The following is a 25,422-nucleotide window of genomic DNA, read 5'->3' on the forward strand; positions in this document are numbered from 1 at the left end:
AACCACACAGAAAATTGTCATAAAAACATTACAAAAAAAAAAACCAACAACAAAACCATTAAGGCAACACACATTGACCTAAACTCACTGTTGGTCCCATGAGGGTCCACTGTAAGGCAAATGGGAAAGGCACGGCAGCGAAATCAGGGGGTTTGTTTCCTGTACACTCAACCCAAGTATTTAACTCAGCATTAAGTTTGACTTAATTTGCAAGGTTTTAATTTAAGTGGAGAACATTTGCTTTAAACAGCCTTGCTCAACCCTGGCAGTACTGCACGCCTCGGGCTGCCATTCCCCACAGGACCATGAACAAGTTCACAGCCTTCAAAGGGTTAAAGCCAAAGCTGTGGTCAACTTCAGACAAGTCCAGAGAGCTGAAGTGTTTTTTCACTTCTCCATACAGGGAATGTGGGAATAAGGGTCCGAGAACCTCCGTTTGACTTTTGCTGTGGGTTCGTATTCGTCGGCGAGTTCCTGAGCGTGGGCCAGCGCAGAGCCCTGTGCAATGTACACCGAGTGGATGCTGTCGGTCCGTCTCGCCGGCTGCTCCCGCCGTCTCACCGGCTCCTGAGGCTCTTGGTCAGCAGAGATCCCACCCTGGGATTCCACACGTTTGAGCATCCCGGGAGGAAGTTTGATATTGGCCGTCGGCATCACCGGAGTTCGACGGGGCACCTTCATCTTGGACAGCGTGAGAGAGCATCGGCGCCTCGAGGCCAGGGAGGCAGAGGAAAGGTTTGAAGAGGTTTGCAGGAGAGAAGGCACTTTGCAAATGTCTTTGGCAGGCACATTGCAGCTCTGAGCACGGCAGGGTGACCCCATAATTGCTTTAAAGAAACAAGATACTTAGAGACCGAAAACAGGCACGGAACAGAACTCGATACGAGCGACAGTGCCCGGATAACATCTGGTCACCTGGCTGGACGCAGTGGAAATGGAGAATGAAAAAAAAAAGCACACACTACCTTAATACTGACCTTCGGTATCCACCCGGGCTGGCCTGTCCTCCAGCAGGCTCTCCGTGCTCGCCGACGTCTCCGAGTCCACGTTCTCCTCGTCGGAGCCTCGCTGGTCTAGCTCAGGCAACCGGTAAGTGATGTCCTCCCTGCACCAAACACAGGTTGCAGCACTCAACACACAGTGTCTCTGACACGAGCAACGTCATGCAGCTCATATCGAGAGGTTAAAGCATGTCATTATCAGGGGATTTTCCCTTAGCTGTTCCTTCCTTAGTGTTCTCCTTTTCCCCTTCACAGACCACAGTTAGACCCTTTTGGACAAAAGGCATTCTGCTTTCCCTCCTGTCCTGGCTCCACGTGCAAAGGGCAAGGCCTGCAAAGGTAAAGAAGGACTTACTTCTCTTCTTTGATTGACTGCAAGCGACCCATGAGAATCTCCTTTTCCCTGGTATTGGCTTCAGAAACTTCTTCCTCGTGCACTGAGTCCAGCTCTGAGGTGTCACTGTCGTTTCCTTTGACCTGAGAGGTTTTATTCTGTAAGACAAATTCGTGTGTAACACTTCTTAGTCACAAGCAGCTCCACACAAGTCTTGCCTGTCTGCGTGTTTCGGGATGAAAGACAGACAAGGCCAAAGGAAAGGCTGATGGAGTTGATGAAGAGCTGTTAGTTATCCATAGAGATGTTTCCAAAAGTCACAGAAATATTTCTGTCCACCTGATTTCTGGGGGTTTGTTACCTTTTTGGATTTCCAGCCTCAGCTTAGTTTAGTAGTCACTTATAAGTACTATTATTACACCCGAGTTACAGAGTGTGGTGAGGACCAGGCCAGCAGCCCTGCATGCAGTCTGGGGAGGAAGCTGCACCAACCCATGCAGTTCTGAGTGTCCAGAAGTGTTTAAAACCAGAGTTACAACACGCAGTAAGTATTTTAGTCATGCAAGAGTACGTAAGGGAAGACCATGCACTAGGCCCAGGCAGTGTACGTACCAGCTTCCCCTCGTAAGGGGAAGAAAACCCAAGTTTTACAGGCCAGAGCTAGGGAGAGATGGAGACCAAATTCACTATATGCAGCTTCTGATCAGACACAGTTTGGTTTGGTTTAAGCAGTACAATAAAAACAGAGAACAAGTGCATTTGACCTACTGGAATGCAGCATATATTTGCCCACCTGCCAGCTCTGGAGTGAAGGAACTCCTCTGCCATGTCAGACTCAATCTTAGTCCAACTGATGGAACTATGTGGGAGCAGATTTTGACCACTACAAGCACAGATTCCCACCCTGCACCCTTCAAACTCCAGTGCAGCTGTATATTCAGCTCCAACCTACATCTCTGGACAAGTACAAATCCCTTTCCTTCTGATCTTGCAGTTGATATTTGACTTACTGAATGGGATGGACAGACAACTAAGCAGCACATGCCTTCCCAAGAAGCTGCTGGGAGGGTGTGTTTGTGTGGTTTATGTCGACACTTACCGTGTTCTGCCGCAGCAACGAGAGGCGTCGGAAGGCAATGCTCTCTGCTGCTTCCAGCTGACTGATCTCCTCCATTTTGATCTTGTACTTCCTTATCTGCTCCTTTATCAGCATCTCTACACACCTGGATGAAAAGGGCAAGAGCTCGTTGAGCAGTCTTGTACCATAAAAGGTCTGGAACAATCATGGTGGGATGAGATGGCTCTCCTGGCCTGGGGGTGTCTGTCACACACAGGGATGGTGTGCAATCAGTGTCCCAACACATCCCCACAGGTAAGGGTGAAGAGTCCAACACAGCAAGCAGAACAGGACAGGTAATGGTTAAAGGGAATGGCAGATGTTCTTCCTGGGCTGACCAGAGCTCCCCATGCTGACTGTACACAGTGGTGAGCAGATAGACACTACCATGGCTGCCAACAGCTTCTGCTGCTTCTACCTGTCTTCCCTGTGCTGGCACAGAACCAATCTGGCCCTTTTCCACCTCTGTGGCCCCAAAGACACAAAGCTGTCATTTTTCAAGCTCTGTTTTCATTCACGGCCAGCCATGCAGTGAGGATGGTGAGGGGCACTCAGAGCCAGAGCTGCTGGAGGGTGAGGAAAACAGAAAAGATCAAGGACAGAACTTTCTCCAATTCAAGCCACAACAGAGAAGAAATTATCATGGATTTCCAAATATGCAAGAAACACTTAATTCTATATCATACTGATTATGATGACCTGTGTCTCAGCAAAACAGATGATTAGTGCATAACCCCCCAAAAAACATTATCCTGATGTAAAATACAAAGCTGGTATTTCAGACTTAAGTGTTCAATTGGCAGCACTGGCAGGGCCAGAATTCAGCAACTCTTAACCCTCATTTTCTCAGCTCAGTGTGGCTAAGGTTGTAACAAATGCAGGCAGTGGTACTGGCTTTCCATCAGGTTTCAAAGTCCTGCTTCCCAACAGACTACTAAAACTTACATGGTTGCTTTTGAAACGTCCTTCATGCTGGTTAGAGGGTCAGAGGTGTCGGGACAGCGCAAGAGGCACGGAGCAAACACGATGGCCAAAGCATTGGGTGACATCCTGTTGACATCTTCTATCAAAGCTACTCTGAAATCCAAGGGTCAGGGAAAAAAAGATGTTAAGTGAACCTTGCTGGAATACCAGAAACCTGATCAAACCCTGCCAGAGGTCCCAAATAACACACAAGTAAGGCCTCTCAGGCACAACAGTCCAAAGAAGATTCCAGATGGTTTCACACCCACTAAGCAGACAAAGCTCCCTGCACCAGAGAGAGGACCAGGGAGCTACCCAGGCTAAGCCAAGTCTGGGAATCCCTCAAATTATGTCTGATGATTCGGGGTCTCCTCTTCAAAAATCTCTTTTCCCTGTGTTCGAGGCCACGTGGAAAATCCTCAAGTTCCTTGGATAAGCACAGCCCCTCTCCCAGCAGCATTTACCCCTGCTCCCAAGACTTGTCTATGTGCATGCACTTAGAATCCTTATGCTGAGCTCCTCAGTTCTCTACAAGGCCCATCTGTACCAACCCTGGTGTTCAGATGGTTCACCAAGGCTTTGAGATCTACCTTGGCCTGGTTTGCTCCAAACTCACCTGTTTTCAAGCACAACTATCACCTTCAATAGTTTCCTTTCTAAACCAGCAGCACAATCCCTACACTGACACTCAAGGGGTTTAAGATTGTAGAAAGCTTCCACAAAGGACTCAAGTCACACACTTCCACTGCAAATGAAGTAATTAAACTCATTACTTGACAAGATGGAAGATGAGTCGTTCCAAGGTGTTATGGTTTGCTTGGGGGAGCTGTTCCAGGACACTGTAAATGGCACAGAGTTGCTCCTGTTTTCCTGGTAGTTCTGCACAAGGGTGAAAAAGCACAAGGTGTGTGAGGCTAGTGGAGACCACCAAGCACTTGGTGACAGTGTCTAAAATCGTCTGCAACAAATGCAGATTAAGGTCTTGGAAGTCTCACTGTCGTTTCATTGACCAACTCTCAATTGCTGGTAGCCATCACCAAGTGACACATCAAGACCTCCAACATCATCTAGGGTGCCTTAATCCCACTGAAGTGAAAAGAATCTAAGGATTTGAGCTATCTGGATATCCAGATCTGGTTCAGAAGGACAAAGAGAAGAAAAACCCTGCCTGAAAGCCAACTCCTTCACATGCTCACTGTTTCTACAAAGAGCAGGTGCACAGTGACATTATGCTACCCAAACAAGGAATCCTGAAGGAAGATCAAGTAAGCTAGAGGAGAAATTCTCCAAAAGTGCTTTATGCAACGTGCCTAAAGTACTTGCTGTAAGTGCACTGGAAGGAGCTGTTTAGCCAGCATGAGCATCTTAAGAGTTGATTTACCCAAGGACATCCTGAGTTAGAGAAGAAATGTTTGAAGAATAGCTTTAAAACCTACCCACAGCTCGGAGAAAATCACTGTACTGTGCTGATGTCATTAATGGGTCTGGCAATTCCCTCAACCACTGCTTAAGGATGCCTGTAATGGTGTGAATAGGGTAATTCTCCAGTTTCACTGAGTTTGGATCTGAAAAAGAAATGTTTTCTTTAGAGCACTTCATTCCTTTGATAGACACAATAGGACCCCAAAGAAATAAGGTTAGAAACACTCAACTCTTCACAAAATCCAAGTGGCAATTCAGAAGGAAAGAGTCTACTGATAGTCATTATAGGTGCTAAGAAGCTTTTTGCAGCCAGCAAAAACAACCCAGCCTGCATGGGCACCAAAAAGCTGTTTTTAAAACACTAAGAAGCTCTAGATACTTTCAGATAGAAGAGAATTGGAGGGACAACTGATGTGCAAGGAAGTGCAAAGGTGGACAACATTCCTGACCTGCTTGCAGCAGCTGTTTCAGCTCCTTCATACGATTTGCTGATCCAGATTTCCTGTAGATGCCTTCTGTGTACAGCCCATGCATCTCCACATACTCCAGCAGCTTCTCCATGACCACAGGGACCGAGTTCCTCTCGCTGGTCAGGGAGCTCACACACACTCCAAAGTGTCGTGGCTCTGTGTCCTGCTCACTCTGCCATGGATACAGGTGATACACTGTCAATACCTGTGCCCAAGCTAGAAAATTCCATTGTTTCAGCCTACAATTAGCTTAGGCTTCCAGAAACTAAGGCTGAGTGTTTTATTCTAGCTTGCCACAAGCCTTTGATCATAAGGCAGATTTCCTGAGCAGCAATAAAGAAACATTCTGGTACACACTGAAGGATTTCTTTAAGTTTGTCCAACACAGCACAACACTCTAAGGGTTCCCAAATTAGCTCAAGCATCTCCTCTTAGAAAGATGTTCTATTTCTGCAAGTGCAGGATCTGCCTCTGACTATATGCAGACAGAGAAGGGAACTGCTGGAAGCAATTTTCCTGGTCATGCACAAAGAACCACTCATGGTACCACAGTATCCCATCCCAGACCTGTGGGCCTTACCTTTTTATCACAGGAGGTACAGCTGCTCTGGATTTTGGACATGCATTTCTTGTGACAAGTCAACTTGCAAACTAGAGAAAAGGAACAATGGTTATGAGGATTCCGATCCCGTTCAGACACTTAGCATCTGGTCTAATTTGCTGCCTGTATAATGTATGTCCTGTTCACTAAGGGCCACCCATGCCAGCCAAAGCTACAAGCAGACTGCACAGGCTGTAAAAAAGCAGCAAGAAGGTGTTTCCTCACCACTGCAGAGACAGGCCTTCTCCATGGGCCAGATGTAGGAGGAGCAGTGCTCACACGACTGTCGGATGCTCACTTGGTAGTTTGTGAACACATGGCCATTGTGTTCTTCGATCTGGTGAGACACAGAAGAATCTGGTGAACTTTCTTTGCCTTTTTAGAATTATTACTTTAAATAAAAGACTACCCCCTAGCTTTTATCTTCCACTTTGATTTTTTACCAATGCAGCTGAAGGTTTTGACCCTGACACCACATTTCACCCTGTTTTAAGGCAGTTGGGTGTGTTGGGTCATTTCAGTATTGATTTGCTGCCTTAGAGTTCATCAGAATCATAGAATTTAAGGGGCTGGAATGGAGAGATCATCTACCCCAACCCCCTGCCCTGGGCAGGGACATATCCTCACTAGATCAGGTTGCTCAAGGCTTATCCAACCTGGAATGAACACTGCCAGGGTTGGGGCAGCCACAGCCTCCCTGGGCAACCTGGAACAGTGTCTCACCACCCTTGGAGTAAAAAATTATTTTCTCACATCCAACCTTGACTTTCCCTCCTTCATTTTGAACCCATTTCCCCCGGTCCTATCACTGCAGTTCCTAACACAGAGTCCCTCTCTGGCTCCTTGTAGGCCCTTCAGATATTGAAAAGTTGCTCTGAGGTCTCCACACAACCTTCTCTTCTCCAGGCTGAACAGCCCCAACTCCCTCAGCCTGTCCTCATAGGGGAGATGCTCCAGTCCTCTTAGCAACTTTGTGGCCTCCTCTGGTCCTGCTCCAACAGTTCCATGTCCTTATATTGAGGGCACCAGATCTGTGTGCAGCACTCCAGGTGGGTCTCACCAGAGCAGAGTAATACATGACCTTCACTTTGCTATTAATATTTAGTAGCTGTTTTCCCTTAGACAGTCCATTAAAAGAAAGCCATTAGGTTCTAAAAGATGCTATGGAGAAGCAAGAAAATGTTTGAAGTACCACCTATCAGTGCAGAAAACCAAGATCTCTGCTTTATGGAAACAGCTTTACTTTCTGTCACATCTTCATGAAAGAGCTAAGTGGATTAGCATGCAAAACAAAACAGAACATCAGCACTAAATCAAGCTCTTCCCAGAGTACTGGTGCTCTGTGAGTGCACCTGAGGACTTGGATTATTGTAAGAAGAAAGCACTTACTGCACGATCTTGTTTTCGTTTCTTCTTCCGGGCTTTGGTTTGCTGCAGTGAGAGAAAAACTGCCATCAGCCTTTGAAATTCAGACATTCCATTCCCTTTGTCTTTCCTACTGAGTTTCCCAGACTCTGTCACCTCTTATCCTGCAGCTTCAGCTTGGTGTGAGGGTTGTCTGAGCTCACACTATCAACTTCCTAAAAACCAGCTGAGCTCACTGCCTGAGGACAAAGCAACTCCATCTCCCAAAGCTTCAGAGAACTCCCAGATTTTCATCAAAGAAAACGCACAAACACTTTCAGATTCTGGAATGTTAAGAGGAAGTTTAAAAACCCACAATGCCACAAAGGTGTATCAGCAATCAGAAGTTGTCACACACATGATATGTGTATGGAAAATGTTCCCCAAATTATAAACAATGCCATGGAAAAGGTTTTTGAGGTAACACAAGTCCCTTATGCTAAGAGAGTAACAAACCAGTAACAGGTAACTGTCATACCTTGGACTGCTCAGGTTCCTCTTTTTTTGTATATCCCCTGATGAATTCATCCAGAAGGGATTGAAAGAGATTCAAAACCAGCTTGACTTCTTTCTCTTCCCTTTTTTTGGCCAGGTTTGTAACTAGAAGCTGGTAATTTTCCACCAGATCTTTGTAGCCAACGTGGATTTGCCCATTCTAGAGAAAGGAAAAACACTTGTAAGATGAGTCTTTTTGGATACACTTCCATATTTTTAAGTGTTCAGGTTCAAAGGTGAGAAAGCAAAGTCATGATCAAAGTCAGAGATAACTGCCCATGACAGGAAGAAGTTAACACATTTCCCCGCTACACTGTGCAGCAACACTTGGCTGAGGAGAGGCAGTGTCAGAAGGATATTGGAAAAGCTGTTGGCACCTCTCTTTGGTGCTTAAACAGAGCAGCATTAAGAGGCTGAAGACAGCAAAATCCATCCATTCCTAAAAATAAACTTATGGCTGAGTGAATGAGAAAAGGGAAACAAAGCATCTGCTTAGGATTACAGCAGCACTGTAAAATGAGTCTCACATTCAGCTCTGAATTCTATGCTAAGCATTGCTGAACTGCTTTGCTGAAGAGCTGTTGGCCAAACCTTTAACCTGCACTCTCCATTTATTGCCTGCCAACTTCCACTTTATTCTACTTACAGGAGCAGAGTACATGGTCTTGAGGTTTCCTCTAAACTTCTCTGTGGCTTCGAAAAACAAACACTCGACACCAGATTTCTGGGAGCGCAAGTCATTGATCTGGAAGGCAAATACATCTGCATCAGGTTTCATTACAAGAACATCCAAGCAGGGTCAAGCTTCAGTTGCTGAGTTTAGTCATCTATGACCTTTCCAATTATTTAAACCAGGTTTCTTAATGCACTGTGATGATGATACAAAAGATCAGGCTGAGAGAGTTGGGGCTGTTCAGTCTGGAGAAGAGAAGGTTGTGTGGAGACCTCTGAGCACCCTCCAGGAGCTGAAGGGGCTCCAGGGAAGTTGGAAAGGGACTCTTTGTTAGGAGCTGCAGGGACAGGACAAGGAGCAACGGGGAGAAATTGAAAGAGGGGACATTTGGATTAGATTTTAGGCAGAAGTTTTTCCCTGTGAGGGTGCTGAGACACTGTCCCAGGTTGCCCAGGGAGGCTGTGGCTGCCCCAACCCTGACAGTGTTTCATTCCAGGTTGGATAAAACCTTGAGCAACCTGCTCTGGTGGGAGGTGTCCCTGCCCAGGGGATTGGGGCTGGATCATCTCTAAGCTCCATTCCAACCCCTTAACATCCTAAGAAACTATGAATAGGAGAGTTGGGTAGTTCAGCTCTACAGAACTCTAGTTCCATACAATTCATGTTTTGGGTTTTTTAATATTTTTGCTCCCCACTCATTTGTAAACAAATGAAGAGCTAACACAAATGCCACAGGTACTTAATGCAACATAATCCCTTCAGAGACCTAAAGAAAGGAAAAAGAACCTTAATAATGACCTAATTCAGCCAAACCAATTCCCCTTTGCTTCAAATGATAACACAAACTCACAACTAGAAAATTATTTCTTTCAAATTTCACACAAACAATGAACATAGACTTGAATTTCATCACAGCTGAGAACCTTTTACCTTGTTTAGAAGGAACTCATCAAGGTGTTTGAGCTCATTGGCGTTCGCAATCTCGCGGGCCATGGACGCTCTCCAGTTCTGAGACACACTCGAGACCTTGCTGATGGTTATGGTCCTGTTCTTCTTGGCTTTGCTGCTCTCCTTCCCGTGCCGCTCCCCTGCCTGGCCTGAGGAAGTTGGGAGAGAAGGGAATTTGTGCCTTAAAACAGAGACTGAATTCTGCAGAGCCATGCAGAACTTCACAGAAAAACCTGACACCAGCGTGCTGAGGGTTCAGCCACACCAACTCACCTTCTGAAGCTTTCTGGGTTCCTCCTGTGTCTGCAAAGAGGACACAAGATACTAGGGAAAGGCCATCTCCTTCCTCAATCACATCAGAAGTCTCCTTTGGAATTTTCTTGTCTGGCTTTTTCCCCAGAAGCCTCCGCAAAGGACTTTTGAAAGCAGACCTGGACACAAAAGCAGAGACAAGTCTGTCCTGTTGGTGATGGAAGTTGGCTCTGCTGTAGGAACCCACAACAGCATTACCCTCTACTGGGAATGTTTACTCTAAGGTCCAACCTGCAAAAAAACTGAGCAGCACAGAAAAAGGAGAGTGTGAAAGCACACCTGGACATTCTGCTGATTATTAGATCAGAGAACTTCAGCACACACAGAGCCAACACATCACAGAGCCAAAACACTCCTGGCTCAGGAAGGCCCCGAGGTGCAGAATGCCAGGAGGAGCAGCAGGCCAGGGAAACATCATTACATGCTTGCTGGGGTCTTGAGCTTCCCTCTTGGTATTGTATTACAGCACATAAACCTTTGATCTGAGCTATAAGTTGGTTCTTATTTTAAAAAGAACCAGTTCAAAGACAAGTGTGATGCAAGGAACAGAGAATCTGTGGCTCATCAGGGTCAGATATCATGCTTAGAGCAACACGAAGCAGCGACACAGCCACTCATGTAGCTGATGCCAACATGTGTCTCTCCCAATCAGTTTCAAGATGCCCAATTCAAGTACCAGGGGGGGAAAAAAAAAAATCTCCTTTTTTATCACTTTCTCCAAGGCAGCCCAGGCACACACACTCCCCACATACTTGGCATCTCCTTGCTGACTTGATGGCTGCACGGGAGCGACTGTGTCCGAGGTAGGTAAGTGGTCACTGGGCTTTTTCTGCACAGGGTATTTCTTGCTGCCTTTTTCTTCTTCTATTGTATCTGGGGATTGCTGCAGTAGAGAGGAGGAGTAAAAACCAGATATTGAGGGAAATAGATTCTTTCAATAGTTTTAAAAACCTAGCATGGTGAAAAACATTTGCTTCATCAGCATAAAACACTTCACCCAACAGACATTAGCTTACTAATCTGAGATCCAAGTAGATTTAATGCTTGAATCGAAGATTCATTTACTGAAATTTAAGCTTTCAAATTGTTGTATGGTATTTGCTGCTGATTTTTTTCATGTATAAAGGAGGATAATTAAGCATAGTATGCACAAGAGCATCAGTACCTGATTCATGGCAACAGTCTGGGCCAGTGTTGAGAGGTCACTTAAGGAAGCTGAACTCCCCTTCTTCCTGCAGGGATAAAAGATGAGCTTCAGAAGCTAAATAAAGTCTGTACCTCTTAATATTTCCCACCTTTTAAATAACCCACAGATCAATGTGTCATCTGAGAGAGAATCCTGATCAGCTCTTGCAACTCACTTTTAAATGCAAGACATCCTGGAGCAGTAAAAACCATGGGAATGGCAGATTTCCTGCCATTTCAGAAGGATGATGATTGCAAAGTGCAGGTAACTAAAACCTGGTTTTCAATGGATAAAAGACACATGAAAAACTCCAGATGCTACTTGAACTACAGCCCTGACTCTCATTTTAACTCTGCCAGGCAGGTTTTGAGTCCTTTGTGAGCTGCTGAAAACATTCTGCCCATACAGATTCCCTGCAGGACTTGGAGCCAAGGAAAAGCAGAAGTTGTTCACAGCTCCATTGGCTTCCCATAACATAGCCAGATGTTTTCCCTCTATTTTTAAATATTAGATATCTGTTCTCTGAGAAGTAAAGCAGAAGGAAGTTGCCCTTACTCTAGCTGATCCTGAGGAGACTTATCCACACGTGTCCTCTCATCCAGAGACTGACTCAGCATGTCATTCTGACCAGCATCAGACTGTCTCTTGCCTTTCCACTTCTCTCTCTTGTACTTTAGCTTCTCTGGGTCATCCACATATCTCTGGATTGCAGAAGAAGTGGGACTGTCCAGATCTTTGGTTGCCTTCTGCCCAAGACGTCTGTTTTTCTCTGCCCAGCTGTCAGCAGGACTCTGGAAGCTCCCAGTAGCAGACAGCTTGTTGTGAAGGTTCAGTGCAAGATTTGTTGGCCTTTCAGGGCAGTGAAAGCTTTGGCTGCCTTTTATTTGGTGACTTTGATTCCCTTGTGTTTGCACTCTATCACCTGCTGTATCACCCACTTGTGACACAGGTGGGTCAGGAACAGAACCACTTTCTTGGGTCTCACTTGATGGTGATGTGTCTGAAAGAGCTTTTTCTTCACTTGGACTTTTCTCTCCCTCGCTGCTTCCCTGAAGGACAGGATCTTGTGCTGTGGATTCCTCTGGCACTGGAACAACTTCCAGGGCCACTTCAGAAGCAGTTTGTTCCTCAGGACTCAGTGCAGATGGTCCTTCGAAGGACAACAGGACGTGCTTGTTCTGCAAGTCGTTGTGTTCCAGCCCCCTCTGCCGGCGGAATTCCCTCTTCTCCCGGCTCCTGGGCACCTTCTCCGAGCTCTCCATCACGTTCTTCTCGGGTAACACAACTTTCTCACCTGAGCTCTGGTTTTCTGCTTCTTCATTTGGAGCTTGATCTCTATCCCCAACAGCTTGATCCGGCTCCGACTCGTGTTTCACAGGCAGCTCAGCTGTTGCTGGTTCACTCTGCTCATCCTTGCACGTGTCAACCTCTTTGTCTTCATCTTCCTGCATTTCTCTCTGCTTTTCTTCAGCTTTCTGCCTCTCTGCAACCATTTTCTGATATCTGTTATGAATTTGTAAAATGAAAACACAAATGTTTAATGTCCAGCAGTCAAAAGAAGTTACCAACTGCTGAAATGTAGCCTGAATAGCAAAATGGACCCAAAGCACATCTACAGTCCATGTAGATGTAGAGTCCATGCATGGAGGTTTGCTTGTCAGGACTGGCAGCACCAGTGCAGCTCAGCTCAGCACAGCTCAAGCACTAAGCAGTTACTCAGTGTCCACACACCACTGGCCACTTCATCCTGACTGAAACAGCACATGGCAATAACTACCTTTAAGTTCACAGAATGTCAGGATGGTTTGAGTTGAAAGGGACCACAAGGCCCAACCACTTTCACCCCCTGCCATGGGTAGGAACACCTTCCACCAGCCCAGGTTGCTCCAAGCCCCATCCAACCTGGCCTGTAACACTTCCAGGGATAGAGGAGCCACAGCTACTCTGAGTAAACAACTTAGTAAACTCTTGCTAAGTCAACAACATCAGAGAGAAACTGAGCTTGGTGGGTGAAGCCAAGTGGCTAAACAGATGTTTCCAGGTCATATTGCTCCTTCTCCTTTACCTGTCACGCTGCAGGTGCCCTCTGAGCAGGGCCTGCAGGAGGCAAACCCTCCTCCTCTGCTGGAGGTAGCGGCTGCGCTCCCTGTGCCCTCTCCACGCAGACTGGATGGTGGTGGCAGCATTGTTCCTCTGCAGGGCCATCCTCATGTGGTGGGAACGCCAGTAGGCCTGGGAGGGGACATGCCTCGTGTCAGAGAGAACTGCTTGAAGGTGGGGAGAGTTACACGAGAGATTTTGTTAGGAAAAGAGATACCTGTATTACAATGGCTGCCTGCTGTGCCCGGAGAAAGCGTCTCCTTTCCAAAACCATCCTCAGCCAGCTCTGAAGGAGGATGATTTTCCTCATCACTTCTTTGTGTAGTGTATCCTGTAGTATCTGCCTTTCAGCCTCTTTCATGAAAACCTGTTCAGGTAAAGAAAAGTTCAGCAATAAACAGCTAACAGGAGCCTTTCAGCCCCCACAGGAGGTGCAATGAGGTAATGGCAATGCTTATCACTGCATCAAACCTCCTTGGCATACCCAAGTTCAAGTTCAAGTCCTTCTAAATCTCACAGTTTTGGTTCTAAAACATACCACAGTACTCACAGCCTTCAAACCACAGAATCCTTCTAAAATGAAGACACTGCCAAGAGCAACAACTTCCCAAACAATACCCACATAATACAGGTGTGTACTCCATTACCAAACCAAATCATTTGGCATCAAACCAAGGAGACAACTACCTGTGTCAATGTATCCAAGAGGTAAAATAGCTAATCCAAGTATGAAATGCAAAGAAGAGTAACACCAGTAAACAAACTGCACTGAGTTTTGCAGTGCACATCAGTGTTCCTTATTGCCTTACAGAAGGTTTCACAGACCTTGGTCTTCCCAATTTGATAGTAGTTTTCATTCAGTTTTAATTTATTCAAATAAGCACAAATGTCTTCCTTAGAGGCTTTGGCATTTTTGGGCAGTAACACCTGAAATTGGTCTATGAACTCCTGTGAAAAGCAGAGACAACAACAAGAGAACAAAGTTAGAAGTCAACTTGAATTTAGAGTTCCAGATTACAAATAGAAATCTAGTTAAGACATCTAAGCTACAGAGATCTGAAAGTACTTGTGTCTCACTCCAAACTGAGCTATTTCCCCTGCTCTGTAAACTGCAGGCTCCATTCAGAGTCCAGTCCATGATAAACATCACTGGATGTGATCTCTAAAGCTACACAGAATGTTTTATAGGGAACTAATTCCCATACAGAGACAGCACTGACTGCTCATACTTGTACACAGCCCCTGGAAAGAACAAGGAACTCACTGCTACATGACTCACACAGAAGTTTCATTACAACTTGTTACTGTGCAGGTTCTGTCAAAACTACAACGAACCTTTACAGCTCAACTCACTGAGCCTCATGTGAATCATAGAATCGACTAGGTTAGAAAAGACCTCTAAGATCATCAAGTCCAACCCTACTGTGGTCACTAGACCATGGCACTAAGTGCCACATCCAGTCTCAGCTTGAAAACCTCCAGGGATGGTGAATCCACCACCTCCCTGGGCAGCACATTCCAATGCCTGAGCACTCTCTCTGTAAAAAATCTCTTCCCAATATCCAACCTAACCCTCCCCTGGCAGAGCTTGAGTCTGTGCCCTCTTGTCCTGCTGCTGGTTGCCTGGGAGAAGAGACCAACCCCCACCTGACTCCAACCTCCTGGCAGGGAGTTGTGGAGGGTGATGAGGTCACTCCTGAGCCTCCTCTTCTTATGAAGAAACACTAAAGACTCTGAGGCAACAATATTTCTGAAAGCATAGCCCACTCCAGTTCCTCACCTACCTGGAATGTGTATTTGGCACTGTAGCCAGACCTTCTGATCCTCACAGTTTCCAGCATGCCAGTGTACCGTAACTGCTGAAGCACCAAGCTCTCATCAAACAGCATCTCTTTCTGGAAGAGAGCAGCAGACGATAGATGGTAAGAGCACAAAGAGCCCAACTGATGTCTGTAGGGCACAGCTCAGTTACCTCTCACCTGCACAGAGTGACAGTGACCAAGCTAAGAGATATCACAGCAGCCAGCTCAGCTCAGCTCAGCTCTGAGCATTACCTTCTCGGCGTTGGAGCGGATGCAGCGGATGAAGAACGGCTCAGCTCTACCCAAAGTCTCCAGCAACTTATTAAGTGAAGTCTGAAATGAAACATTCAAAAAACCATGTTTTTCTTCAGGTATCAGCATGTAGAGCTGTGTTTGAGAGCAGTACAGCTCCAGCCTCAGGAGCAAGATTGTTTCAGGTCTGCTGGCTGCACAAACCCTGTCCCATCCAACCAGAGGTTCTCCCACACTGCACAGCACATCCTTGTGTTTGCTTTCACCTTTTCTCAGGGTTTGCATATGCTGTAGCAGTAGAACTAGTTCTGCATACAAGGATGAGGCTGATTGGTACAGGGAACCAAGTGCAATCTCTAAATGCACTCTGACTTGAATCAAGCACTAAACCCTACTCCAGACACCCCCAGGAATAAACCCCACCACTTTTCAAAGCCAGCCCAGCCTAGATCAGCCCAGGAGGGTCTGTTCCCTGAGACCAGGGTGCACCAGAGGTGTCACCTACCTGGAACTGGGCACTTATGCTGGGGGGTTTCTTCTTCTTGTGCAAGTGCAAAAGGGACTTTGTAGTTCGGTCGTGCAGAGTCATGCTGACAATGAGCTTCAGAGACTTGGAATCCAGCAAGTTCTACAAGAAAGGTTTCCTAATCAACACAGTGCAAGACCCTTAACCAAAGGGGAAATATTTCTGTCTGCATCAAAATGAGTTAAGATCAAAACCAACTACTTCGAGCTCCACATCCAGTGACATATTACAGGATCACTGTGTCTGCTTCCCCATGACTTGGAGTGACTTTATGCATCTCCAGTCTAACTAAACAGAAGCCAAATCACTTTTTTTTCCCCTCTATTCAATAATTCTTATAAAAGTGAACATTTACCTATCCTTTAGCTTGCCAAAAAGGAATTTTGAGAGGATAAACATTACAACTTCCCTAACTAGGAAACACTATTTTCTAAAGTGAGTTCTGTCAACCAAAATGAGGTTCACAGTAAAAGAAATGAAACAACAAAAAGAAGAAAAATCGAAATTTTCTGAAGAACTTTACCTTGGGAATGATCTGCTTTTGTTTGGCACCTCTACTCTTCCTGTTAAAATATTAAAGACCATTTGTGAAAGAGATACACATGGCATTGGGTTATTCCAGCAAGATGCAAAGCTGGTGCAGTTGGTGAAGGAAGGTGAAGGACAGAGGAAAAGGAGCACAACAGCAACAGGTGTGTTCATGCATGTCTCTTGCAAGTGATCAGTGCAGGAAATGCAAACTGCTTTGCTGCAAGAACAACTGCTTCTCTGCAGTAAACTCTGCAGGTATTAGAAGTTTCACAAGTGAAACATTTTCTTTGAAGTTAAAGCTATTCAAAACTGCACTGTGGCACAGATTATTTTGGTAGTTTAGCTCACTGTAGTCATTGAACTCTCATGATAATGCTAAGGGACTGTCCAATTTGATTCAGAAGTTACTGCTGCTTGCAGCAGAACCCTGTGAAAATACTTAACTGCTCCCAGAAGGACAATGCATCCTCCAGCACCCCAACTCAGGAATCCTGGTGTGTCTGAGCTCATCCTCCTGGGCACAACACACCCCTCAGGCACTGCTCTCACCCACACACAGACAGGGAGCCAACAGTGGAAGCTCTCAGAAACCAGGCTGCAATTCCCATCCTCCTGTCTCTAAGCATGTTGATTCCACAGTGTAAGGCAAGTTCCTGCCCTGGGTCACCCAGTTTACATACACTGGAGCACAGACAGATTTTCTTTTACAGGTGCATAGAGCTGCACATGTAGAGATCTTAAGCCAGGAATGCATCCAGCAATAGCATCCTGAACTTCAGGAAATCATTCATAGAATCACAGAATCAACTGGGTTGGAAAAGACCTCAAGGATCTTTGAGTCCAACCCTACTGTGGTTACTAGACCATGGCACTAACTGCCACATCCAGTCTCACCTTGAAAACCTCCAGGGATGGTGAATCCACCACCTCCCTGGGCAGCACATTCCAATGCCTGAGCACTCTCTCCTTAAAAAAATCTCTTCCCAATATCCAACCTAACCCTCCCCTGGCAGAGCTTGAGTCTGTGCCCTCTTGTCCTGCTGCTGGTTGCCTGGGAGAAGAGACCAACCCCCACCTGACTCCAACCTCCTGTCAGGGAGTTGCAGAGGGTGAGAAGGTCTCCCCTGAGCCTCCTCTTCTCCAGGCTGAACACCCCCAGCTCCCTCAGCCTCTCCTCATGGCACTTGTGCTCCAGTCCCTTCACCAGCTTCACTATACCTTGTGAGAGATCTCACAGTTGGATGTTTTAGAACAACAAACCTGTGCTACATTTCAAACCAAGTTTAGGTGAGAAGTAGGTTGAACTTTCAGCTGATGCAACGAAACAACAAAGCATTTCCTACAGCCTGATTTTTAGCAGGAATCATTTTATCCTGAATTTTTTTCAGATTTTTTTTTGCAGAAGACAAGCTTGGGACAGGTGTATTTTTTTAGGGGCTGGAATAGCTGCTTGGTTATCGTTGCACTTACAGAGCAATACCCAGAGCACCAAACTCACGTGTGGTGGGAGGGGTGTTGCAGGCGACTGAGCGACCGAAGCAGCTTGCAGGGATCACCACCCTGCCAGGGCAGTCCTTTAATACTGGCGATGATTTGGTCATGCATCTCTCTAAAATGATCCACAGCAAAACAAAGGTGGCAAACAGAGATACACAGCCATGAGAGAATGGAGGGAGAAAAAAAAAAAAGGGAGTTCAAAACCCAAGAGATCCCATGACCAAGTGGTGCTCCAAAACAGCAGCAGGTCAATCCCAGGCTGCTTTTTCCTAAGCATGAATGATTCTCATCTCCAGTCAGCACTTTTTGCTCCATCAGTGCCCTAAAATTTAGTTGCCATGGTCTCATTCTAAACTGACTCTCTAGTTTACCTTTGCATGTAATTTTTTGAGCCATCAGTTCAGAAAAGAGAGGGAAATTTAGCACAATGGACTTAATGGGCAAAGAACTTTTGTTTAAGCCATTTCAGACAGATAAAACCTTCTTTGTAATGAGCAGTAAATGTTTTTATAGAGAGATTTGACTATTAAAATGAAGCTGCTTCAACAGACTTATACCAGAAAAGTTACAAATTAGCTGTCACAGGAATAACTCGACGAAATTCTGGTTTTCATTTCCATTTCCAACTCATTCATGTTTAGCTTTCCAAGTCAGCCTGGGATGGTCCCTAATTCGTGGCAGATTCCATTCTTTAAGCATGCATCGTGCTCGTGAGCTGTGTGTCTTGGCACAGAACTTACCTTCTTTACTCTCCAGAGAGGCACAAACCAAAAATAACAGAAGTGTCAGACTCACTTCTGACTGTTAGATGCTCTCACCATTCTGAGCTGCTCCCTGAGGCAGCAGCACTGTTACAGACAATTGTTGCTTCCCTTGGTACCTCTGAACGTTTTTGCATATCAAGATTTGGTTTCAGACATTCCAAAGAAACAGATCTGTTATGCTATGACCAATCCCTTCACTCAAATTGGATCTTTGGTTCTTAGTTGCCATAGTGGCAGAGGTTGTCCAGGATGGAGTAACCAGGAAGCAACACTGGAAGTCACTACTTGATGTGCTCCATAGCTTCACTGTTAGAGCATGCACAGTCTGTCCCTGAAATGTGCCTCCCTGGCCTGGAAGTGCAAGGCCCTAGTGCTACTTACTTCTTGTTTTCATAAAAAGAAATGATGTCTTCAAAAGCATTTATAGCGAAATCCTCAGAACAATCAAATGAGAAATCAAGCATTGAGCAGCTGCAAAAGGAACACGTATAAAGCCTAAATACTCCATACAAAGGAAAATCTGCCTAGAGAGCAACAGGTGGAGGCAGTTCTGGAGGACCTGCCCTGCCTCCTAGTCGAGCACAGGGCTGTGAAAACACGAGTGCTCCTCTGAGCCCTCCAGTGGCACAGCCTGGCTGCAGGGGAACAGACAATGCTGAAAGCAATGAAGGACAGAGAACTCAAAAACCCAGTGGTAAATGGAGCTGAGGCTCTCCCCAACATGTGGTAGCCTCGAGTCTTAGATAAAATAAGCTAGAGAGTTGTTTTGATAGCATGAAAAAGGCCAAACAAAACAAACCAGATGAAATCCAACTTGCTCTCCTTGTGGAAAGATCTAGGTGACATTTGGTATATGGAAATACAGCTCAGCCATTTAGCTCTTTTCCCTGCAGAGGTTAAGGATGTGTTTCTCACCGATAAGTTTTATCTACCGGCGTGTTGGATCTCTGGAGCTCTCCAAGGGGAACTCTGGGTCCTTGACGTACCACTCCTGTTAGGAAACAACCAACAAGCTGCATTTTGACAAGGATATGAGCATAACAGACCAAAAAATCCCCACCTAATAGATAAAATATCTATCCCAGGGCCTGGAGTTTTTATCTAGTACTTTGTCAAGCTTTGCTTCTCATTAGTTTACTGCTTTACTTCTCACTACTTGACCACATTGCTTCTCAAACTCCCTGCTCCTAGAAAGCAAATTGCAGCTGCTCAGAAAAGATCCTGAAAATTAGCAGTTAATCCTGAATACTCCTTTGAAACTCCAAAGAGGTCTAAGAAGATCAAAACTAGTGATGAGAATGCATAGCAGAATGAGCACCAAACTAGTGATGAGGATGCATAGCAGAATGAGCACTATCTCCCCTGACTTGTACAAAAAGAGGTGTTCAGATTTGGCACAGCCTGCTGGAAATGGGGCAGTCTTAGAGGAGCGAGGCTGAATGACTTGAGGGAAAACATTGAACCATTTTCACTAGTTTTCTCCTTAGCATCAAACATCACATCTGGTTGACCTTATCACCCTCCACAACTCCCTATGCATAGCAGAATGAGCACTATCTCCCCTGACTTGTACAAAAAGAGGTGTTCAGATTTGGCACAGCCTGCTGGAAATGGGGCAGTCTTAGAGGAGCGAGGCTGAATGACTTGAGGGAAAACATTGAACCATTTTCACTAGTTTTCTCCTTAGCATCAAACATCACATCTGGTTGACCTTATCACCCTCCACAACTCCCTGCCAGGAGGGGAGGTTCAGGTGGGGGTTGGTCTCTTCTCCCAGGCAACCAGCAGCAGGACAAGAGGGCACAGACTCAAGCTCTGCCAGGGGAGGGTTAGTCAGACTAGTTCCGTCAAGAAGCACCAACTAACTGCACAGTATTTGCAAGTGTCTCCAGAGCTTTTCCTGCCATACCTGAAGTCTTCTGAGCTCTCTGGCGTCCACATTCTGCAAAGACAGCCATGGCTCTGACGGCTGCGCGCAGCACGGCCCAGCGGAACACGGCCACGGGGTCCATCCCGATCAGCTCCCGCACGTACGCGCTGTCGCTGCCGCGCAGCAGCGCCACGATGTCTGGTCTCATGTAATCCATGTTCTTCTCCCTGAAATCCTGCATGACATGCACAAGCTCTCAGGGAAGCTGTGTGTTTTGACCCAATGTGTTAATCACAGTTCAGAGTAGCTCATCGTTCTCATTAGTCCTCACAAGTGCCATGAGGAGAGGCTGAGGGAGCTGGGGGTGTTCAGCCTGGAGAAGAGGAGGCTCAGGGGAGACCTTCTCACCCTCTGCAACTCCCTGACAGGAGGTTGGAGTCAGGTGGGGGTTGGTCTCTTCTCCCAGGCAACCAGCAGCAGGACAAGAGGGCACAGACTCAAGCTCTGCCAGGGGAGGGTTAGGTTGGATCTTAGGAAGAGATTTTTTACAGAGAGAGTGCTCAGGCATTGGAATGTGCTGCTCAGGGAGGTGGTGGATTCACCATCCCTGGAGGTTTTCAAGCTGAGACTGGATGTGGCACTTAGTGCCATGGTCTAATGATCACAGTAGGGTTGGACTCGATGATCCTGGAGGTCTCTTCCAACCTGGTTGATTCTAGGATTCTATAGGGAGTGTTACCCTCCAGTCTACACCACCACCCATAAAAGAAACCCAAAATTATCTGAGAGCACTTGTGATCCAGCCCATTCTCAGCAAATTTGCTACACCCTGACAACAAACCCTCAGAAAGGCAAGAAAACACTTTTGTGCCCATCACAAATCTATCACCTACCTTGATCTGGTATTTCACTTTCCCAGCAAAGTGGCGAATGATGAAAGCAGGTTCCATCACTGGGGTCCCCACAAAGAACTTGTTCTCCTCGTGCTGCTGTTTGAATTTTGCCAGCAGAGTTTGGTTGGTGGCATGTGGGAAACTAGGAATACAAAACAAGAGGTCAGCTATTTCTCAAGCACAGACATGTTTATTAGGGTGACAGAGGGAACACCTATTGATCCTTGTGAAGTACTAACTGACCAAGATATCTATGCTTTGATTGAGACACACCTGCTTGGAATTTTACAGGTGGGTTTAAAGTTCTGGGCCCAAACCAAACAGCTCCACACACAGCAGAATATTCTGAGGTTTCAAGTGTATGTCAATGTTTCCTCCCACATCATCAGACAAGTTCAGTTAGCACCACGTGAACTATTCACATTTGCTACTTAATATTCCAAAGACTTCCATACACACAGCTTACTTCAATTGTAATTCCAGGGCAAGCCACAAACATGGAAGTTTCTTAATTGGCTTAAGCCAAACTTCAGTTTTAGCAACAATTTATATCACCACCATATCTGGAGTCATTAGAAGCAAACTGCAGTGTAAATCAGAGTCACAAGTGACCCTTTGCTTCCCACAACATTCCTCTCCTTTTTCCAGGGCTGTATTCCTGTTCCCTTGCACAGTCCTTCCCCTCCTCCCTGCCACACATGTTTTTTTCAGAAGATGTTTGTTGCTTACTTGCTTTCTTCATCCAGAAGATAGAAGAGGCCAGTGGGCTTCTTGCTGATTAAGTGAATGCAGGCCACATTATCAGTATAGTCAATATTGTGCCAAGTGATCCCTTCACTCTTATATTCCTCCTGTGTAGCTCAAGAAAATTCCCTCATCAGTACAGTGCCCTGACCTTTGATGTCCTGTGGTCTAAAGTGCTTAAAACACACGGTCTAAGTGCTTAAAACACATCCTGGAACAGCTACAGCAAGTGGAGTTTGTTAGTTCAGGCAGCAGAGACAAAAATAAGGCAAAACTACAGATCAGAAGAGGCAGAGTGGGGCAGACCAAAGGTCCCTCTGGGCATGTTGCTCAACAGTGCATGTTTGGGGTCAAAGCAGTTCAAAACCAAAGCAGTGACTGTTTTGCTGTGCTCTGCCTTCCCACAACCAGCAGCCTACAAACCTGGAGCCACACAACACCTACAGCATGGCAATAAACCCTGGGCAGACATACACTGGAGGGGTTTGAGTCTGTTTTTCTCTTCCCCAGTTCTTGCATTATGGGAAGTGACAAATATTGGACACCAAGTTCCAGAGTTTCCAAACTGCAGTGTCAGAAGAAATACCAGAAGTTTCAAAACAGGCACTTAAGCCCTTCACAGCAGCACCAGAACTTCCCTGAGGAAGCAATGGATATTGCTTAGGTTCAGAAAATTTGGAGCTCTTCTGCTGAAATGACAATGCATCAAATGCTCAACAGGACAAACTTCCTACTAAGAGGCAGAACCCAAACATCAGATTTTCTTAATGCTGGAAATGCTCACAGGAACCAAACTAAGGAGAAGCTATTACAGTGTAAAAAAAAAAAGGTATCACCCAGAAAATTAATAGTTTTATATTTAACAAAGGACAAAGAGCTTCTCTCACTGCTCCAGATGCTGCTGCTGATAAATGCAGAGTCTTCCAGTAGGTAGAAGTGAGTCTGCCCAGCACAGCCTGCTGTGCCTCCCAGCACTGAAATGCCATTGCCAGGGACAAAAAACCCTTTCTTTAAAGAGATATAGAGATCCCCCTGAGGGCCCTTGGGCTGCCAGAGATACAGGAAATGGATCACTCGAGGATTAAGCTTATTTGGAAAAATGGCATTTTAAAAAAAAAAAAGCAGACAATGGAACTATTTACTCTAATCAGCCTGGATGGGCAGTTCTGTCCTAAGTCACAAACCAGGACCTCCACACCATGTTTACATATGAAGTTTGTATGTTTGGTCATTTTGTTTCCTTTAAAATGCTTGTTTAAAGTTATCTGTGTGTTGTAGACCAAATACCACATAAGACAGGGTGACTTTGCTCTCAGAAGTGACCTGAGAGCTACACTTTCACACAAAGCAGAAAAAAAAAAAAATCTATGTCTAGAGCAAAACCCCCAAAACCTCAGCCTAGAAACAGGATCTGTTGGCTCCTGCAGCACTCAGTGCTCTGTAAGATGACACTGTCTGCAAACAAGTAAATTAACCCAGGAATATCAGGGTTTCATGACTGCTGCCAGGACCAACAGGTTCTTGTATCCCCTAAGTGCAGTTGTGGGGCAGAAGCAATGAGGACTGAACAAGGTACATGCTGATACAAGTAGGAGAAACTGTTTCCCAATCATTAAAACAAAAACCTGCATCAAACACCTAACCACAGACTTTCAAAGTTCACATTTTCAGCTGACTCCTGTCTGGGATCACCTGGAGGTTGTCTTAGTTTTTGCACTCAGACACTGTGTCAGCCAGAACTCACTGCCATCAGTGCATGAGGAGCACTAAACTGTACAGAGCAAAGCCACTACCTCCAAACAGTAATAAGCAATAATAAAAGAAGAAATAATTTAAAAAAAAGTAAGACTTTTGGAAGTAGTCAAGCAATTTTGCCATGGGGTTTTGCAGAACAGAGGCTAAGTTTGCCTAAGATAAGAGCACTCAATTAAACAAAAGGATTTTATTTCTCTGACACTAATTTCTTACCTGTTCCAATTTGAAAATGTGCTGATTGAAATAATACTGGAGCTGCTCATTGGCATAATTTATACAGAACTGCTCGAAGCTGTTGGTTTCAAAATCTTCAAATCCAAAAATATCAAGCACACCAATGGACAGACACTGGAAGAAGATGTGGAAACCTAGTTAACAACCCGTCATACAGTGCTTAACCCCCAAAAGCTCAGCAGTGCAGAGAGCCCTGCAGTGTATGCTCATAGACTCTGAATATTTAACAGCTCTGGCTGTTGTGGAAACAGAGATGATTTAATATCACCAAGGAATTCACCATGGTCTTCAGAGGAATCAAAATTTATCTCAGATTCCTGAGCACACCATCTCTGGCACTGACTGCTAGCTCTGAATACACAACTGCCTGCAAAGATTTCTTGTGGTGAGAGACTTACTGTAACAGATTCCTCCATGTCCTTCTTATTGAGAAGTGCATGATTGATTCTGAGAACGATCCAATCAAACAGAGCACTGTACAAGGACTTGGCCATGGAATCACGAGCTGTTATTGCCTGCAGACCAGAGAGTTCAGAACTTGGTTTAAAACAAGCATTTCTGTTTCAGAAACAGAGGTTACGACCCCAGCAGAGACAAAGAAACCACAATTTTCCTTAAATGCTCAGTTCTAACTGCCCAAACATCCCTCAAGTGGACCATGTTAGCTTTTTTTCATCCAGAAAAGCAAGGTCCAGTTATTTCAAACCTTTCTACTAGTGCTTTTACTCACCTCATTGAGACTATATGGCAAAATGAGCTTATCATTAGCAGTCACAGTTTTTCTTTTCGTTAGCACTTCTACCAGGATTTCTCGTTTAACCTTCAAAACAAGAGAGAAAAAGAGTATTGTCATCCTCAGACTTCTCAATGAATGATATAACAGCAATAGAGGACATACAACTTCCTCAGAGAAGCCCAAACTCTTTGACAACAGCCACATTTATCATTCATTAACAGCTTTGCAAGTTCTTCTAATTATTCTCAGCTTGGATTCATTCAGATGTTTCCCATGGTGGCAAAGAAAACATCTCTGCTAAACCTATTGCTGCTCAGCTCTGTGTTTGGTGAGTAAACACATTCTACTTCCATGCTACAGGTAACATTCCATCTCTAACCCAAATAACTCCACCAATTTAATCTGCTTCCCCTCCCATAAGATAAAGACTGTGGCAGTGCCATAAAGGAGATCTCGATACAGCAAATGGGATACTCAGTAAAATGCTGAGGCAGAGCATGACAAACAGGTGCAGCAAATGTTAAAGAGTAATACTCTACTTTCAGCAGCTGAGAAAGAATGTCCAACACTTCAGGAGGTCCAACTTCCAACCCTTCGTCCCGACCTGTGGCTTTCTTCTTGTATGTGACATTGCCCAAGTAAAGAATAGCTGAAAGTATTGAAAAAATCCTAAGGAAGAAAAATGGAATTTTAGCACAACTCTTCTTATGAGTTCATTACAACAGACCCAATTCTACTGCAAGAATTGGTCTGAAAGCTCTCCAACACTCAGCTCTGCTCACTGCCTGCTGA

At 45.4% G+C, this 25,422-nt stretch overlaps 1 protein-coding gene across 1 annotated transcript in view; it reads right to left on the minus strand.

The window, feature by feature from the left end:
* Positions 1-387: 387 nt before the first annotated feature.
* The window catches only part of LOC103809347 (unconventional myosin-IXb-like), a gene marked incomplete at its 5' end in the record, with an annotated part of 26,562 nt that continues 1,527 nt past the window's right edge, over positions 388-25,422 (minus strand). The window contains 36 exon segments of the mRNA XM_009082175.1: positions 388-827; positions 978-1,105; positions 1,357-1,493; positions 1,948-1,995; positions 2,435-2,558; positions 3,398-3,529; positions 4,189-4,294; positions 4,852-4,980; positions 5,287-5,479; positions 5,888-5,958; positions 6,134-6,245; positions 7,298-7,339; positions 7,791-7,967; positions 8,454-8,552; positions 9,411-9,577; positions 9,702-9,859; positions 10,493-10,623; positions 10,906-10,972; positions 11,482-12,429; positions 12,992-13,228; positions 13,230-13,393; positions 13,852-13,974; positions 14,811-14,921; positions 15,081-15,161; positions 15,586-15,708; positions 16,130-16,169; positions 17,636-17,746; positions 18,780-18,869; positions 19,314-19,389; positions 20,308-20,503; positions 21,162-21,303; positions 21,891-22,012; positions 23,874-24,008; positions 24,293-24,409; positions 24,625-24,714; positions 25,170-25,299. Of these exon segments, the coding sequence (XP_009080423.1) occupies positions 388-827; positions 978-1,105; positions 1,357-1,493; positions 1,948-1,995; positions 2,435-2,558; positions 3,398-3,529; positions 4,189-4,294; positions 4,852-4,980; positions 5,287-5,479; positions 5,888-5,958; positions 6,134-6,245; positions 7,298-7,339; positions 7,791-7,967; positions 8,454-8,552; positions 9,411-9,577; positions 9,702-9,859; positions 10,493-10,623; positions 10,906-10,972; positions 11,482-12,429; positions 12,992-13,228; positions 13,230-13,393; positions 13,852-13,974; positions 14,811-14,921; positions 15,081-15,161; positions 15,586-15,708; positions 16,130-16,169; positions 17,636-17,746; positions 18,780-18,869; positions 19,314-19,389; positions 20,308-20,503; positions 21,162-21,303; positions 21,891-22,012; positions 23,874-24,008; positions 24,293-24,409; positions 24,625-24,714; positions 25,170-25,299 (5,497 nt within the window).

This window comes from Acanthisitta chloris, unplaced genomic scaffold, assembly GCF_000695815.1.
Source record: "Acanthisitta chloris isolate BGI_N310 unplaced genomic scaffold, ASM69581v1 scaffold20569, whole genome shotgun sequence".
In the NCBI taxonomy this organism is placed as follows: domain Eukaryota; kingdom Metazoa; phylum Chordata; class Aves; order Passeriformes; family Acanthisittidae; genus Acanthisitta; species Acanthisitta chloris.